The 17,710-nt window shown below is 49.8% G+C and overlaps 2 protein-coding genes across 2 annotated transcripts; both read right to left on the bottom strand.

Annotated features, from left to right (window-relative positions):
• Positions 1–839: 839 nt before the first annotated feature.
• Positions 840–15,531, bottom strand: LOC149354527 (uncharacterized). Its single transcript, XM_089577520.1, has 7 exons — positions 15,052–15,531; positions 11,991–12,188; positions 11,561–11,911; positions 11,035–11,255; positions 10,570–10,729; positions 9,687–9,783; positions 840–928 (listed from the first exon to the last, which is right to left on the bottom strand). The coding sequence occupies exons 1-7, from the start codon at positions 15,077–15,079 to the stop codon at positions 892–894; spliced, it is 1,092 nt and encodes a 363-aa protein (XP_089433646.1). The 5' UTR covers positions 15,080–15,531; the 3' UTR covers positions 840–891.
• On the bottom strand, positions 12,220–15,059 carry LOC149354528 (uncharacterized). The gene has a single exon (XM_089577519.1). It carries the CDS (start codon positions 14,884–14,886, stop codon positions 12,775–12,777), a length of 2,112 nt encoding a protein of 703 aa, XP_089433645.1. The 5' UTR covers positions 14,887–15,059; the 3' UTR covers positions 12,220–12,774.
• Positions 15,532–17,710: the final 2,179 nt, after the last annotated feature.

Below are 17,710 nucleotides of genomic sequence, written 5' to 3'. Positions count from 1 at the left end.
TAAAGTTACTGGTCAGGCGACACGCGTGGATTGTTCTAAACCTGACCGCAGTAACAGAAAGGGAAGACCGCATCTTCCAAGCAGAGCAGGAGGGGGTTTTTTCAAAGGGCATCGGCCTGCGGGAAAACCCAGACAACCCGTACCTGAGAAGGCGGCAAGGGAAAAGGCAAAGCGGCCCGAGAGACCGGAAGGCGCTAGGTTGCGCGACCGTCAGCGCATGCGAGCACAGGGATTCAACAGAGACCACGCATGCAGGCGTGTTCACCGCGCGCAGTTGAAAAGAAGGATGCGTCCTTCACTTTCGGCACTGAATTCCGGGAAGCGCGCAGGGCGAAAGGTTAGCCGTGCTTCCTGCTGGGGCGAGAACAAGGAACAGCTTCTCGCGCTGGTCGCTGTGCGTCGCCAAGAGCCGGTTCTTTCTGAGCGTGTCGAGGGGGCGCGGAGACGACAGCCCTGGTAGCACAGTATGTTGCTGCAACGTTGTTAGAATGTGGCCCTGCAATGTTGCTAAAACATGGCTAATGTCCTCCCTAAACCACATTCCGGTAACGTTGGTAGAAACATGGCCGCCACATTGCTGCAATATTAGAGTAACATTTTTTCAACATGCAGACAACATTGCATGACAGTTACAGCGATGTTGCAAGGGCATGCAAACATTGCTGCAATATTAGAGTAACATTTTTTCAACATGCAGACAACATTGCATGACAGTTACAGCGATGTTGCAAGGGCATGCAAACCAGTCATGTACACTACATTACACAAAAAGTGCATAGGCACTGACTGGTGCAGTGTAATTTGCATGTGCAAAAAGATGTGCTGCTGCTGCATGAGGAGGCATCTTTATTGCAGTAAACAAGTGCCACTACACTTGTTAAATTATTTACATCATGGGTCTGCTCCAGTCTTGAACTCCTTGGCAGCACTGAAATACAAAGGAGAGCCACATTACTTGAACGTAGTCAATATCATGGCACTGTCTCCTAACAATTATATATACATATATACAAAGGTTGACCACAGATAAAGGGGATGAAGATTTAAAAAAAAAACTTTCTGAAAAGAAACCGAGTAAGTGATGTTGGGAGTTATATTAAAAGTGCAGTGAAGAGAAATCTGAACTCGTCTTTTTGCAGCGGGAACTCAATCCACACGTTCCGAGCATTCTTAGAAACTTCGATTTATTGCCCTGTGTGACCAATTTCTCCAATTAAATTGAATTAACGTCTGGCTCTCGCCTTTTTTTAAATTCACCCCGTACGGTGGACGGAGTTGACCAACGCGTGGAGTGCCTTTCACCCAGTGCCGTAGCAGCTTGCCGCTCTGCCACTGGCGGAGTATTACGTAGTAATCCGTAGAAGCAAATAGTCCGCGCATATTTTTATTTCTGTGGGCTTATTTTGCGGCTATATCATCTGCGAATGAAACTATTTATTCACGGAAACATAAAAAACAAAATAAAGCAAAAGCAAAGCCTCCACGGAGCTGACTGAAAGGCACTCCACCCATTGGTCGACTCAGCCCATCCTACGGGGAGAATTCAAAATATAAAGGCGGGAGCCGGATGTTAATTCCATTTAATTAAGGAAATCGGCCACACAGGGAAATAAGTCGAAGTTTCCAAGAATGCTGGGAATGTGTAGATCGAGTTCCCGCGGCAAAAAGATGAGTTCAGATTCCTCTTCAGTGCACGTTTAAGTACTGACTAGTATTTTTTTTTTCATTCCACCCACAATAATTAGTTGACATTAAAGCCTTGTTTATGAAGTTCAATTAAATCTGCAGGTGTGAACAGGAAAGTTGAGTGCATGAAAATGGTACGACCAATGTGCTTCCCACAGTGGCCTCCTTTGGCAGAAATGAAAGCTTGCAAAATTTTAAAAACACAAGTGCCAGTGTGGGCCCATGTGTGATGTGCGCGCTATGGCATGCGCTTTGTGGCCTTGCCTCCGGCAGCAGCGTTCCGACCCGGCTGGCAAGCACCGTCGCTGCCCCTGACGCGCCTGCAGACTTCCCCCCAGCGCACAGGTCAGTGCACCCCACGTAGGGAGCCTGAATGCGCCTCACGAGAATGGGACAGGCGTGACGACTTTGCCGGGGGAGTGCGGCGCATTCTCCCGAACTGTGCATTTCTGTGGAATGACAGAAGAAACACCGAGTGGCGGCACGGCGGAAGGATGACAGCGCCAGCCCACCGCCCGTATGCACCTGAGAGGCCCGCGGCAGGCCAAAGAATTCGCGACTGAAAGGCGCCATGATCCCCCCTTGCCTGCACGTGTTTCGGATGGTGTGTGCGCGGTCACGTGCTGAGGGCGGAGCCTATGAAGAGGCTCAAGACTTTGGACTCGACCAGCGATCGGGGGTTCCCTGGCTAGGTGCCTAGGGAAGACGAACGGTACAAAAACCGCAAGCAAGAGGAGCGAAGAGGAGAGGAGCAGAGTGAGAGCCAAGAGAGTTCCGTCCGGGTGGCCGAGATCGACCCTGAGCTGCTGAGCCCTTCCATGGTCCCGTGGTGGAGCTGATGCCGCCCCTCCACTCCACAAGAAGCCCCGTCTCGTCACCGGGTGAGCAGATCGCCGACCCCCTTCAGGCAGCCACAGCTGACGATTAAATATTTTCCTTATCAGTCAGTTGTGATGTTGACTCGTTCACTCCCACCCTCTGCACGAATCCCAGACGGCAACCCACCGGGTTGCGCATTGTGACCCCTCATTAGGGCCGTCACAAGTGGTGGCAGCGGTGGGATACTGCTGAGGTTTTGGTACGAGCCCGTATACCCTCGTGCCGGGGAACGAACGAGTCAACATGACATCACAGCAGTTACCTGACTCTCAGACTGGAGCATTAGGGGCTAATGCAATGATGTTGGGAGGAATTATTCCGCCATTCACCGGGGACGGTACAGGTCCGAATATCAAGGACTTCCTCCAAATTTTAGAGCAGGTCGGCGCAATGGGAGGATGGCAGGCTAAACAACTGATCGGTATGGCACGGTGTAAAATGGTCGGCGCTGCTCAGGCATTTGCGTGGAGGGACGAGGAGGTGAGCAACGCCGCCACCTTTGAGGCATTCAAAGAACTGGCCCTGAAACGCTTCGACACGGAGCCAGCCAGTGTAAAGCTAGAACGGTTCATGAACGCCAGACAAGAGACAGGCGAGGATGCACGTGCTTTCGCGGCTCGCTTGCGGATGTTGGGCACGGACACGATGGGGAATAATGCCACTGAGGACGCCGCAAAGAAGGAAGCGAGAAGTGAAATTCTCAAAGAGCAGCTCCTTTCGCGCTTTCTAAATGGCCTGCGCGATCCCGTTAGGCGTTTCACCCTTTCACGCGATCCCAAGACGTTCGAGGAGGCCATAGACGTAGCAGCTAAAGAGGAGGAGATCGAAAAGGTCACGCGGCCTCGGGGCATGGCTGTCAGGCAAGTGGAAACAGACGAAGCAAACGAGTTGAGGACGCGACTGGACCGCCTCGAGAGGCTGCTAGAAGAGAATTTAAAGATTGTCGAGCAGCGTGCACAAGACCAGCCGGATGGCAGGCCGCGGCGCTATAACACTGGCCGCTGTTTTTCGTGCGGGAAGTCGGGTCACTACGCCCGTGCATGTAGCTTTCGGCAAGCGCCCAGCAGAAACCCCCGTCTGGAGATTAGCCCACGCGACCACACTCCGGCTGAGGACAAGGTGTATCCTAAGAGTTCGGGAAACTAGAGGTGGCCTCCGTCGAGAACCACAGCGATAGGGGGCCTTCAACGGCTGTACTAAGTCTACGTGGAGAAACAAGCCCTATTGTGGTGGGCGAATTGGCGGGCGTGAAGGTGCAGTGTATGATAGATACAGGGTCCAAGGTGAGCCTTTTCAGGTTGGATGCTTTATCGCGGATCAGCAGTGAGTGGGAGCGGACGTTCGAGAGGCACGAGAGTAGTATGACGCTGGTGGGCATTACTGGGAGCCCGTTACGCACTCTAGGCCGATTTAAGATTCCACTGGTGCTTGGCAGACGCGAACTCGTGGCGGAATTCTTTGTGTGCGAGGACGATCTAATGTTGCCGGTTGACTGCTTGATCGGTCTGGATATCTTAGAGCGGGAGCGGGTGGACCTAATACTAACGCAGGGAGTACTGAGGATGGGGAATGATTGCGTGCCTATAGTCAATTGGTCCCACAAAGAGAGCGCCGTACCCGATCCGGAGAGCGACAATCCATTGTTGGTCGCATTAGCCAGAGAAGCAACAGTGCCTGCAATGACGGAGTGCGTTCTGTGGTGTAAACCAGTGCGAGATCTGCCGTCGGGGGAAACTAAGGTGGTGGAAGTGAACCGCCTCGAAACGAACGGCCTCGTAGGCGCACCGACATTGGTAACAGTGCGCAAGGGTGCCTGTGTCCCAGTTAGGGTGGCGAACGTAACACTGCAAGATATCCCTCTAGGCAAGAACAAAGTCATTGGCACTTTGATTGACGCAGAACTTTCAGAGCCAGTTCGAAAGGTAGACACGGCTGCCCTCGGGGTAAGCACCGAAAGCTTGCTTGAGATGTTCGACCTATCTCATGTGAACGGAGAACACAGATCCAGAATCGAAGCCCTCATCGCGAGGAATAGCGCAGTATTTTCTGCACACAGGACCGATCTCGGACACTGTCAGGCCATTAAACACAAGATATACACCGGCGACGCCCCTCCTGTCTACCGCCGGGCATATCGGATCCCCTTTGCTAAGAGGGAAGAAATGGAAACCCAGGTCGGCGACCTCCTGACCGCGGGTGTCATTAAGCATTCAACCTCGCCTTGGGGAGCGCCGGCCTTATTAGTAGAGAAGCCCGACGGCAGCTACCGTTTCGTGGTAGACTACAGAGACCTGAACAAGGTGACACGAGTAGACCCTTACCCCCTGCCAAATATCCACGAAACCCTCTCCCAGCTTGGGAGAGCCAGGTACTTTACGGTTGTAGACATGGCTAGTGGATATTGGCAGATAGAGATGGACGCTAAAGATAAAGAAAAAACCGCATTTAACACGCCCACGGGCCACTACGAGTGGAACAGGATGCCAATGGGGCTCGTGAACAGCGCGGCGGTATGGCAGAGGACAGCCGACGTAATATTGGCAGGGTTGCTCGGTAAGCTGTGTCACGTATACCTCGACGACATTATTATATACAGCGAGTCTTTCGATGAGCACTTGCGGGACATAGAACGAGTGTTCAAGAGAGTAGGGGGAGCCTGCCTGAAGTTAAAACCATCGAAGTGCCAATTTCTGAAGCCGGAAGTCAGATACTTGGGACACATTGTCTCGGCTAACGGCGTGCACCCCGACCCCGGAAAGGTAAAGTGCGTGGAGGAATTCCCAACCCCTACCAGTAAAACCGAAGTCCGCCAATTTCTGGGGCTGGTTACTTACTACCGCCGCCACATCTCAGACTTCGCTGAGATAGCTAAACCATTGACAAGGCTAACGAGCAAGGTACCCTTTGAATGGACGCCAGAGGCAGAGGCCGCTTTCAAAGCGTTGAAGAGAAAGCTAACTGAAGCCCCCATTTTGCGGTTCCCCGACTTCGGTCAGCCTTTCACACTCGCGACCGACGCTTCTAAGCACGCAGTCGGAGCCATCTTGTCCCAGATCCACGACGGGGTAGAATGCCCGGTCGCTTACGCGAGCAGGCAGCTGAATGCAGCTGAAAAAAACTACGGAGCAACAGAGCAAGAGTGCCTAGCAGTGGTGTGGGCAGTGCGTCATTTCCGCTGTTACCTGTACGGCCGCCATTTCCAGATTGTGACAGACTGCCAGCCATTGAAATGGCTCATGAATGTAAGAGACCCCAGTTCGAGGTTAGCCCGTTGGAATCTGCTCCTGCAGGAGTATGATTTCGAAGTCATCCATCGCGCAGGAAAAACAAACCAAAATGCGGATGCCCTCAGCCGTGCGACAGTAGCGGGCGTGTCTGATCTATTTCCCTCGATCGAGGCAGCTATACTTCAGGACGAACAAAGGAAGGACCACTTCTTATTCAAGAAGATAGAGGAGTGCAACAACTCCGCAGGCAGGATTAGCGGTCGCTACCACACTGACCAGTACGGCACCCTTAGGTTTCGGAACAAGGGAAGCTCAGAGGAAGGTCGCGTGGTCATACCGCCGTCGATGAGAGGAGAGATTTTGAGGTTGCACCACGACTCGCCCTGGGCAGGGCACCTTGGCGTTCGAAAGACGCAGGAAAGGGTCGCAAAGAACTACTTCTGGCATGGGATGAAGAAAGACATAGCATGCTACTGCAAGCAGTGTAAATCATGCGCACTTCGCAGAGTTCCCAAAGGCAGGCTAGCAGCGCCGTTGCAGATCTTTCCAGACGTTCACCAGCCGTTTGAGCGAACCGCAATGGATATTGTGGGGCCGCTACCGTGCACAACCTCTGGCAGGCGGTACATTCTAGTGTTCGTGGACCATCTGACCCGATACGCCGAAACATTCGCTTTAGAGAATCAGGCAGCCGAGACGGTGGCGAGGGCGTTCACCGAGGGTGTAGTATTGCGACATGGAGCACCTAAACAACTGCTAACCGATCAAGGGGCTAACTTCACGGGGCGGCTTATGAAGGACGTGTACGATCTCCTCGGTGTCAAGAAGCTCCAGACGACCGCTTATCACCCAGAGTGCAATGGCGCGGTGGAAAGGCTGAACCAGACCCTAATGCAGATTTTGTCTCACTACGTTGACAATGACCAGCGCGACTGGGACCTCTGGCTTCCTTACGCGACCTTTGCCTACAACTCGGCCGTCCACGACGGAACGCGAATGAGCCCGTTTTCACTTTTGTATGGCAGGGATCCAGTGGTCCCAGGCGCTGCTTGTGAGGGACCCAGGGGCCATTATGGCACGCTGCAGGACTATCGCGAAGAACTTGTACAGAGGCTAAGCTCCGCCCACGAGGTCGCGTCGAAGGCGCTACGCAGCGCGGCGGAAGCACGCAAAAGACGGCAGGGGGTTGTCAGTAAAAACACTGACCTCCAGGTGGGTGATCAAGTTTACCTGCAAGTAAATGTCACCCCGCGCGGCCTTTCGAGGAAACTGCATGCGAAATGGACAGGTCCTTTTGAGGTAATCGAAAAATTGTCTGACGTCACGGTTCGTCTCCGGCACACGAGAACGCGCAAAGAAAAAATTGTGCACGTGAATAAACTCCGTCTGGCCGAGGAGAGCGAGATCACTGACGCGCAGCAACACTCCCTGCCGGCATCGTCGCCAACAGGGCCGGACGCTCCGCCAACACCCGCATGCGAGACCCTCGATGCCGGCATCCCGCCTGAGGCTTTTCTCGATTTGGAAATTCCAGAGCAGACAGCTACCGTCGATGAACGGGCGCAGGGCCACGATTACGCGTTGCGAAGCCGAGGGCCACTTCCCGTCCCTCCTTATTAAGCTTATCGGTAGCGTGGCCGACCGGAAGACACCTTGCTATGCTACGGGGTACCGTTTTGTAAATACGTACTTCTTGCTCCAGTTTCCAAGTCTGAGAGACGCTTACATGCCTCCGGACATGCTCTGGCACAGCGCAGGTAACTGCATTGTGATGTGTTCCTGGCTGCTAATTTAATTTCCCGCTAGAGTGGTTTTGCCCCTAGGGAGGCGACGGTCTGCACGACAAACTGATGTGTGATGTCGACGACCGAACGGCCTGTAAGAAGTTTCCAGGTGTGATGTGTAGTGGTGGTGACGAACGCCCGTTAATAAGTAGCAAGTGCTTAAAAGTAAACAGAATGTGCCTGACTGAATGCTGCCCTTATCAAGAATTTTGCCTCTGGAAAATTCTTCTTCCAAGAAGAGGGGATTGTGATGTGCGCGCTATGGCATGCGCTTTGTGGCCTTGCCTCCGGCAGCAGCGTTCCGACCCGGCTGGCAAGCACCGTCGCTGCCCCTGACGCGCCTGCAGACTTCCCCCCAGCGCACAGGTCAGTGCACCCCACGTAGGGAGCCTGAATGCGCCTCACGAGAATGGGACAGGCGTGACGACTTTGCCGGGGGAGTGCGGCGCATTCTCCCGAACTGTGCATTTCTGTGGAATGACAGAAGAAACACCGAGTGGCGGCACGGCGGAAGGATGACAGCGCCAGCCCACCGCCCGTATGCACCTGAGAGGCCCGCGGCAGGCCAAAGAATTCGCGACTGAAAGGCGCCATGATCCCCCCTTGCCTGCACGTGTTTCGGATGGTGTGTGCGCGGTCACGTGCTGAGGGCGGAGCCTATGAAGAGGCTCAAGACTTTGGACTCGACCAGCGATCGGGGGTTCCCTGGCTAGGTGCCTAGGGAAGACGAACGGTACAAAAACCGCAAGCAAGAGGAGCGAAGAGGAGAGGAGCAGAGTGAGAGCCAAGAGAGTTCCGTCCGGGTGGCCGAGATCGACCCTGAGCTGCTGAGCCCTTCCATGGTCCCGTGGTGGAGCTGATGCCGCCCCTCCACTCCACAAGAAGCCCCGTCTCGTCACCGGGTGAGCAGATCGCCGACCCCCTTCAGGCAGCCACAGCTGACGATTAAATATTTTCCTTATCAGTCAGTTGTGATGTTGACTCGTTCACTCCCACCCTCTGCACGAATCCCAGACGGCAACCCACCGGGTTGCGCATTGTGACCCCTCATTAGGGCCGTCACACATGCATGGTTTGGTTTATGGGGTTTAACGTCCCAAAGCGACTAAGGCTATGAGAGACGCCGTAGTGGAGGGCTCCGGAAATTTCGACCACCTGGGGTTCTTTAACGTGCACTGACATCGCACAGTACACGGGCCTCGAATTTCTCCTCCAAAGAAATTCAACCGCCGCGGCCGGGATCGAACCCGCGTCTTTTGGGACAGCAGCCGAGCACCATAGCCACTGAGCCACCGCGGCGGCCTGGGCCCATGCATCCAAATGCACTAAGATTACAGCGTTTTCATCCAAAACTTGGCAAACCAATGCCAGATTTGCACCTTATGTGTTGCCCACGACAGAGCTTTACACTGCTGCTGGATACAAGATGAGCATTAGTGGCCGCTGACTGCTCACTTGTCTGCCCAGCCAGCTGCCAGCGTTCATCTTGCAAAAGAATTGAACTCGACCACTGTAGGCTATAAGGGCTGCCGCTGTTCAATTTTTCTGCTGTATATCGCAATTACGGCAGTGCTACTTTTCAAAACAAGCTTTCTTTGTTTTAGGAAATGCACTGGAGAAAGCGTAAACACCAATAAAATGTTATGCACATTTTTCAAAACAGAAACCAGTATATGGCCATAGTTAATGAAAGCACTGACAAGTAGTGCCTTAATATGAAATGCTGCCTCAATTTATTTCATTTCCTGTGTTGACTTAAATTTAATTTGATTTGCTTCATATTGTTGCAATCAAATATGGTAAACTTTTCAGTTTCCCAGTAATCTTACAACCTTGGTTAACTGTTATGGGCCTGTGACTTCCTAGCAAAGTTGGAAAATGGCCGTCAGATGGCAAAACGTATATCACAACTGCTACCCATGTTGATGCCTGATGCCGGTGCAAACTAAAAGAAAGCATCTAATACAGGCAGCACCCTCTTGACAGGCAAGCAATAAGTGTTCAGTGCCTACACTTCAGTAAATGTTCCTGCCTAGGGACTGTAATGCACTTTTTCTATTCAGCTATCCAATGGTCCGCAAGAGAATATGCAAAATAAAACCATTCATACCTCTTCTTAACCCTGGACGGAGCGTACCGTAGCCAGTCAGCAACAAGTGCTTGCATGGCCACATCTGTAGCATCCTGGAATGTCTTCCGCACCGCGCCTGCAAGGCAATATAATCAAGAAAAGAGAATTGCAAGATTCACATTCTGTACTTACAAATGTAGTCAGTAAGAGGCTGCGTTATAGCATAATCCCCTGTATATAAGCTTGTTGAGCTCAACATCAACATGATGCCCAAGTTAGCTGTCTGACATGCTGCATGCCGCGGTTATTTCTATACATGAAATTGATAACAGATATTTTGGTAACTATACCTGCCTACAAACCTTCAGAACACTAAGTGATGTACTTATTGACATGGTATTTACATTTGGCTTAACTAAGTGCTGTCGACTTGGCCAGGAGGCCAATTTTCTAGAACAGCCCTGTTGCCTAGCAAGACACTGCTGCATATGAGTGCTACACAAATAATTATGCCTTTTTGGCCTCAGCAATACATCTAGTAATATAGTCTGTTCCAATAGATGCTCTAGGCATCGCTGTATTGTTTGCTAACCTGTTTGTGCACCTGATGGTGGAAGTGGTGGCGGAAACAGCAACAGCTTCAAGGGGGGGGGGGGGCATTTTGACGCCTCCCTTGCCCGACAGAAATGTCTATACATACTTAAAAATTACTGCGACACACAACACGATGTGTCATGAATTAATTGTCAATAAACAGCTCAGCTGGCCAAACCTATTAGATGTCTAGTAGAGTGCCACCCTTTCTAAGCTTGCATGAAAGGCAACAGTACTGAGCATACACCTAATGCAACTATTAACCTAAACAGAAACCCGAGTCTACACTTCTGGCTACATCAAGTTTACAAAGAGTTACAAGACTTACCGTAGACAACCTCCAGCAGCTTTAGACCACGGAATGGTTGCTTGCCTTTTCTGCCTGTCATGCAAAACTCTTGTGCATACACGTCAACCATGCAGCGCCTCATTATATGCCGCACACAGTCACTAACTGATCCTCCGCCAATTGCGGACAGGTAGGACACCTGAAAAAAAAAAGGCAAGTTTTCAGAGAGATCACTCATGGTATTTTGTCCCAGACATTAACTCTCAATTTTTCTCTCCGGGAACCAGAGAAACCAAATTTTGCACATTCTAATGCTGCAACTATTACTATCAATTGCCTAAATGCAAAGGACTTTGAAATTGAGCTGCCAGTACATTTCTGCCCTTCAACCCACCCATTTTCCAAAATGGAATACTAAAGATAAAACAGATAACCTGTGAACACAGTGTGAATGTATGAAGATGAACTTGTGCTCAAAAGTGTTAGGATTAAAAAGACGCTTACCAGGCCAGCTTTGCTTTTGGGAGTTTGCAGATGATCTTCAAGTTGTTGCAATGCTCCATGCGAAGACAGTGGCAGCAGATCGAGGATACTGTCATCGACAGGTTCTGCAGTCCTCGGAACACCTGACAATATGGCTTTTTCAATTTTCTTTAGGAGCACCCTCTGCTGCATCAGTTCTGTCAAGATTTCTTTTAGAACTGGCATGGTGTCGTCGTGCACTTCTGGAAAGTAAAAACAGTTGCCCACATGGCATTATATAAAATGTTGCAAAGCCTTGCTTCAGTAGCAACCTACTGGTTTTTTTTAAAGACCTTGCCATACGATGGATAATTTGCTCAGTCCAGTAAATGCATGACACGAAAGCGTACAACATGCTATTGACCAGTGGGCGAAGAGATAAATTGCACTAGTAGTGAAAGGCAGCACTGAGCCGCCACTGAAATGGCAGGAGGCGCGTGGGCAGCTAATAACCCTGCTCTTAACCAAGCACAGGAGACTAAACAGTGAGAACGAAATTTCTACTTACTCGGTGTTTGAAGCCTCTGGCCACCATTTGGTTCACTGCTGCCAACAGCAGCTGGCGAAGCCACACTAGGTAATGCTGGCACTGCAGGTGACAGAGGCTGGTAGCGGGCACGAGGTGTACTTGGATGTTGAGGGCGGGGCACAAAACTTGGCTGAAGCTCCCTTGAAGCAGGTGCCTGTGGCACACCTATGAAAGGGCTGTCATCCAGACTGCATGCACTGCTGTCCTCATCCGATAAAAGGCGCTGTGTCCGCCGGCGTTTTCTCTTACGCTGCTCAGATTCTTCATCGCTTGCCAGATCAGAGGTCACGGCAGCCTGCTGCTCTTTTTTCCTGGCTATTTCATAGGAGTCTACAAAAAAAATTGTAGCATGTTAAAGATGAAAACAAGCAATGCAACATTCAAATCTACCAGAAAAATCAGAGCTTACCACACTCATGCAGAACTCTGCATTTGTGTTCCTCCCAGTTTTTTCCAGGCTTCTCTCCATTCTTTATAGCTGATGCTATCTTTTTGGAGCTTTTGTATGGTGGCCACAGCGCTTTATATCTGTCTGTCACCCATGATGACGGCACAACAGATACATCATCGCTTTCATCGAAATGAACAATAAAGAATTTCTTCCTCACTGGAAAAGACATAAGGCATTAAATGCTGTTAGTTGTAAGCAAAATCCAAAAGTAATTGTAAGCTAAAAGAAATGCTGATTAACCCCGGATAAATCAACTGTGCTGCATCAGAGCAGCCTCTCCAGCGCTCGGCAGGTATGACTACACCTCAGTCATTTCAACAGTGCGTGCTACTCAACATATTGCATGGAGTTCACAACTCTAGATTCAAGGCCTAAAAGTACACCCTTCTCTCTAAATCACAGTCCTCACTTCAAAAGCATTGTGCTTCTTGGATGCATAAGCTCATGGTGCGAACAAACCATTTCTGTAGATACCGATTTCCAAAACATTGCAGGTCCTCTGGCTACGAGCCAAGCTGTGGAATATATATGTTACGATCACAAAGCTGCAATACTATGAATCAGGACTTTGGTCTAAACTGATTAGCCTATTGCTATCCACAGAATAGCGCAGCGCAAAGCAATGACAACACAGAAGTGTCCACTTTCTTTCGCACTGGTTTAATATGTGGATAGTAACTGTGCACCTAAATACAACTGAGGGAATTAAAAAAAGTACACACCGCAAAAAAAAAAATTAGTGCTACGCATGTTCTTGCTTGTAGGTGTGCAGGAGAGGAAACACAGCATAACTGTTTGACCCGTTTGGCAAGCAGACACATTTGTGCTCGATGTCCTCCATTCCCCACACAGCACATTCCAACGACAGCTCTTTCGCAGCAAAGATGTTCAGTTCCGATGAAAGCAAAGGTTGGGTATACAGGCAGTCAACTTTTCGAAAAAAATGCGCACATATGCTGACCCCTTCCAGTGTACTGAGGATATTGGCAATCCAAACGATGTTCCCGTCTTTCAACATTGCACAGCGGTCTCTTTGACAAATGCCAAAAGTTGTATCCTTCATTTTAAGCAAAGAGTACTGATTCCCCTCAAAGCCAGGCGGCACTGGACCATTGTTGTGTTGCCCTGAAAGCTCATAAGTTCGTCCTGCAGAGATATTCCCTTTGTGAGCCATTTGCTTCTCCTTCAGTCGTCGAACAACTTGCTGTAGGGTCCGTGCATGGCACTTCAACAGTGTTTTGATCTCGTGAAGGAAATTCTCGAAGGGAAAAGCTGAATAAGCATCAAGAGGTCCAAAAATTCGCACATCACTGGGGACGTGCAACAAGGAATGGACATTATAAACATAAATGCCTTTCCCATAGAGCTCACCAGCTTCAGCAACAAATTCATGAAGGAGGCGCTGTGCGACGTTAATGTGAGTGGCAGAGAACTTTGGGCTGATCATAATAGTTATAGCAACACTGAACTTCATGAAGTGCTTGTAAAAGCAACGGTCAAGTGCTTCTTTCATAGCAACAGGGCCATAATACAAGAGAAAGTTCCTGTGCTCAACAGCCTTCCATTGTTCAAGAAAAAGAATGCCTCTTGGCCTTCGCTTCATATCACTGGGAACATGAGCATTGTAACGTTCGAGACAGTGCGAGAGCGCAGTTTTCGCTGCATGACACATCTTGGATGGACACGGCTTGCTCGACACCCAGTAATTAGTAAGAAGTTTCTTCATCACCCCTAAACATACCAGATGCATATAGTCAAGCGGGAATTGGCTTACAAGTCCTATGTCCAAGCACAGCAAGGGTGATTCACTATGGTGGTGATTGGGCTGCAACATTAGCCTGAAACTTTCATCAGTTCGTAGGGGACTTTCACAATCTGGGAAGATGACCTTGTTGTCACAGACAGAATAGGTGCCCTTCTGGGTGCACTTTTCACATCCATAGTAAGCAGTATGCCCCTTGATGGACTTGAGATATGCTCTTGCTGGTGCATCACATATGAACGCATGCAACTTGACATTAAAGAAACGTTGACGATAAATGATGCCTTCCTTTAGGAGTTCATTCATCTCTTCTACGAAGTCGTTCATGTATGCACTCAAATCTTGCGGCTTGCTGTTACCTTCATAGAGTGCGGCAATGAATGGTGCACAGTTGACACTTTCTTTTACCATCACAAGAATGGGCCAGAACTGCCTTCTTGAGCTTCGTGAGATGGGTAATCCATCTACATTTATGATCAAGGAAAGCGTGCAGCAATCCTTGGAAATGTTTTTTCCAACAATGTCAAGCAATGAGGGGAGTAATCCAAAGTAATAATAAGCGCCATCATTCATTGATACCACCTCAGTGGACCTTGGTGTCTTAAGTAGTGTCCTAGCATCTTCGGGTAGGTCGGGATGATAGGGCTTGAGCACTTTAAGAAGAGAGCTCAAGTGAGAGCAGGGTAGCTTGCTTTGAAGTGCCCACTGAAGCAACTTTTCTCGAAGGTTGCCTTTCTCGCAAACTGGCTCTTCAGACGGGCTCTCGCTAGACACTGCCGAGCCATCAATGTCGCCTCCTGCGAGGCGATAGAGGCATTCCTCTGTTTCTTCAGGTTGTTGGCAAGCTTCTTCCGTTGCGATATTAGTCAGGTGCGCACTGGAACAACCTGCAGACGGACTTGCTGCGTTGCTTACGTTAGGTCCTGCATCGTGTGGGGGTACTGTAACCGCCGTGAGCGCCGGCTGGGGGTTCGTTTCTTGCACATCGGCCACAACATTGCCGAGCTCATTCTGAACATATTCAGCAATTCGCCTTCGCCTGTGGCGAGGTGTAACTTTACAAAGGGAAGTTTTCACCCTAAGCCTCTTCATCTCTGGATGAACAACCTAACACACTGATGGAAAAGGATAGACTGAGCCGCTCATTTGAACGCAGCATGGCCCTTGCCACTGTACACGCTATTCCCGGAAACACGTTGGGCATCGCATGCAGTCAAACAATGGACCGAATATACCAGGAGTGGAGGAGGTACGTACCGTAATCTTGTGCGCAGTTCGACGCCATCAGTGTAGGATCAATGCCAAAATCACACAGGCTGTGAGAGTCTCCTCCTAAGCATAGAGAAAGATGTCCTAAGCTAGTCCTAAGTCCGAAGCACACACTTGAAAAACTCGCTCAACAGCACGTGACGTTGGCTGATGATCACGACGATTGCATCCGTTTTGCAGCTTCGGTTTCGGTTTTGATTTTAGTTGCATGTTGTTGTTGCGTCGAAAATAGTGATTTCTTGTATTTATAAGAATTTTATGCTAGAAACAAATATTATGTACAGGAAAGGTCTCAGCAGTTGCAACTTAAAAGGTTACGGTGCAGTTTTTTTTTTTAGTGCGCACATTGGTTGCGCTGGCCGCCATGCATTTACTTTTTTCAAACACCTGCTCAGAACATGTAAAAGTTGATGTAGAAAATTTTAATTCGATTACTGATGCGCGACAGCGATGTTGAATTTGCTTCTGTTAAAACGTTCCTGAATGTGGAAAAATACGTATGTTCACGATGCTCACATTTTGACTATATTGCTGCAACGTTGCTGAATGCCAGAAAACTAATATCACTTTATAAACATTTCAGCAACGTTGTCAACGTTGTGGTAACGTTACGCGACGTTCGCAATATTTCTGCAACGTTGCAGCAACAATATGTGCTACTAGGGAGAGGGAGTCCTAGAGGGTTTTTTTCAGTGGCCTTTTGTAACGAAATGACAGCAGTGTCATCAGTCAAAGCGTGACCCCAGCGGGCGCGTCTGAAGGGATAATTCCTTCAATATGGCGGAGGTGAATCAGCTTTCAGCCCCCCCCCCCCCCGTAGCCATTCGAAGTAGCTTGTTTTTTTGTTCCTTTTTTTGTGTGCAAAATCAAAAATGGAAAGGCTCCTTTGTTTTGAGCTAAAGATTTGGAGTGGACGAATGTTACTGCGTTTTCTTATAACTTCGGCAAAGGTTATTGGGGCTCCTGAGTTAGGAATTACGAGCGTAAACTTGCCACGCTATACGAAGTGATGAGGACACTGTCAGGACGAAGACATCCCGGGTAGACGATGTGCTGTTTGCTGGCGTGGAACCGTTTAGAGCAGGCAGGTGTCTTTGCGTTGGAATCTTGGCACACGTTTCTTTTTGTATCTATAGTAGATTCAGACGTGTCAAGCTTGGTTGAGGTACCAGGGGGTTGTTGCTACATTAACGGCAGTGTAGTTAATGCCTTGCGAAGGCAAAGTAAGTGCGCATAGTTGTGCATATCGGCGTACTCTTGTTTACTGGCGTGTGGTTACTCAGCCGATTGTGGTATTCGGAGATTAACCAAGGGAAGTGGCTGCAGAATTTTGTAGAGAGCAGCTGTGAGAGCTTTGTGTATGGCTGATGAGGTGCAGTACTGACGCAATGAGTTTAAGGGAAGCATTTCGCCAGTACTGGAGTGAGTACGGATTCCGATGCGCAGTCGCATCTTTGTGAGTAACTGGAACAGCTGATTCTGAGGTTATGGCGACCAAAGGTGCTTTGAGAAGAGCCAGCGAATTAACTGAGCGTGGGCCAAATTTTAAGCAGACTTTCGATACTCGGGTGGTATTGGGGATCACAGCTTGATTGATAAGGAATGAAGTTTCTATTCAAAATTTGTAGGCTTTGACACACCACCGCTTGTCGGACAACGTGGCGGTCTGTCTTTGGCGACCTCAGATGTGACGCGGACGCTCTCTTTGACCCTAAATTCGGGAAAAATTGAGGGGTCAGTATTCTGGAGCAGGGTTTTGTTTGGCACTAAAAGGAAGCCTGGTGGGTCTTGAGTGAATTCCAAGCGCTTGCGCGTGGAGCGGTGCTTTGTTGTTTGGAACATCCGATCTGTGCTTTCCTTTGTTGGTGGTTTGGTGCTTTGGGTTTGCCTTGGGAGTTGATGTTTCAAGACAGGATATCAACGTGGACGTGGGCCCATCTCTTCCTGCCCACCGGTCGGTTACGCTGGCCATTCGAGATTTTCCGGGCCGCGGATGAGCTGTTGAGATCGAAGCAGCCGGCTCACGTGTTTCTACTGTGTATGGCTGCGAGCAACTTGAGCGTGATTACTTTCGGGCCTGCCGCCCTGGACCGCACGCACGGAGAGGACCCAGGTGACAGCTGACTTCAATTACGGAGTTTGCCCGGTCCGAGCGCAAGACCAAAACGAAGGGGCTGAAGTTTACTCCAAACCCCCCATATCCAACAAGGGCAGTGATTAACCGATGCACCACAGCGCCAGGAGTGGTATGAGGTCATCCGGCGATTTATGAATGCAATGCGTAGAATCACCAATTCCGCACATATGGGTACGAACCCATTAACGCCATCCCGTCATACCCTTAAAGGTGCACTGAAGAGGAATCTGAACTCGTCTTTTTGCCGCGGAAACTCAATCTACTCGTTCCGAGCATTCTTAGAAACCTCGATTTATTACCCTGTGTGGCCGATTTCCCTAATTAAATCGAATTAACGTCCGGCTCCCGCCTTTTTTTTTTAATTATCCCTCGTACGGTGGGCGGAGTCGACCAACGCGGGGAGTGCCTTTCACCCAGTCCCGTGACGGCTTGCCGCTCTGCCATCGGCGGAGTAAAACGCAGTAGTCCGTAGAAGCAAATAGTCCGCGCGTATTTTTATTTCTGCGGGCT

This window comes from Amblyomma mixtum, chromosome 3 (assembly GCF_055824585.1).
Source record: "Amblyomma mixtum isolate Tamu chromosome 3, ASM5582458v1, whole genome shotgun sequence".
NCBI classification, from domain to species: domain Eukaryota; kingdom Metazoa; phylum Arthropoda; class Arachnida; order Ixodida; family Ixodidae; genus Amblyomma; species Amblyomma mixtum.
This window is presented reverse-complemented; position numbering and strand designations above follow the sequence as displayed.

Excerpts from the sequence above, each read along its gene's own strand:
- LOC149354528 (XM_089577519.1), bottom strand. The coding sequence starts at position 14,886 with ATGAAGAGGCTTAGGGTGAAAACTTCCCTTTGTAAAGTTACACCTCGC.
- LOC149354527 (XM_089577520.1), bottom strand. The coding sequence starts at position 15,079 with ATGGCGTCGAACTGCGCACAAGATTACG. Across the intron at positions 11,256-11,560 it reads CCAGAGGCTTCAAACACCGA|AAGTGCACGACGACACCATG; the intron begins GTAAGTAGAAAT and ends TTTACTTTCCAG. Across the intron at positions 929-9,686 it reads CCGTCCAGGGTTAAGAAGAG|TGCTGCCAAGGAGTTCAAGA; the intron begins GTATGAATGGTT and ends TTTGTATTTCAG.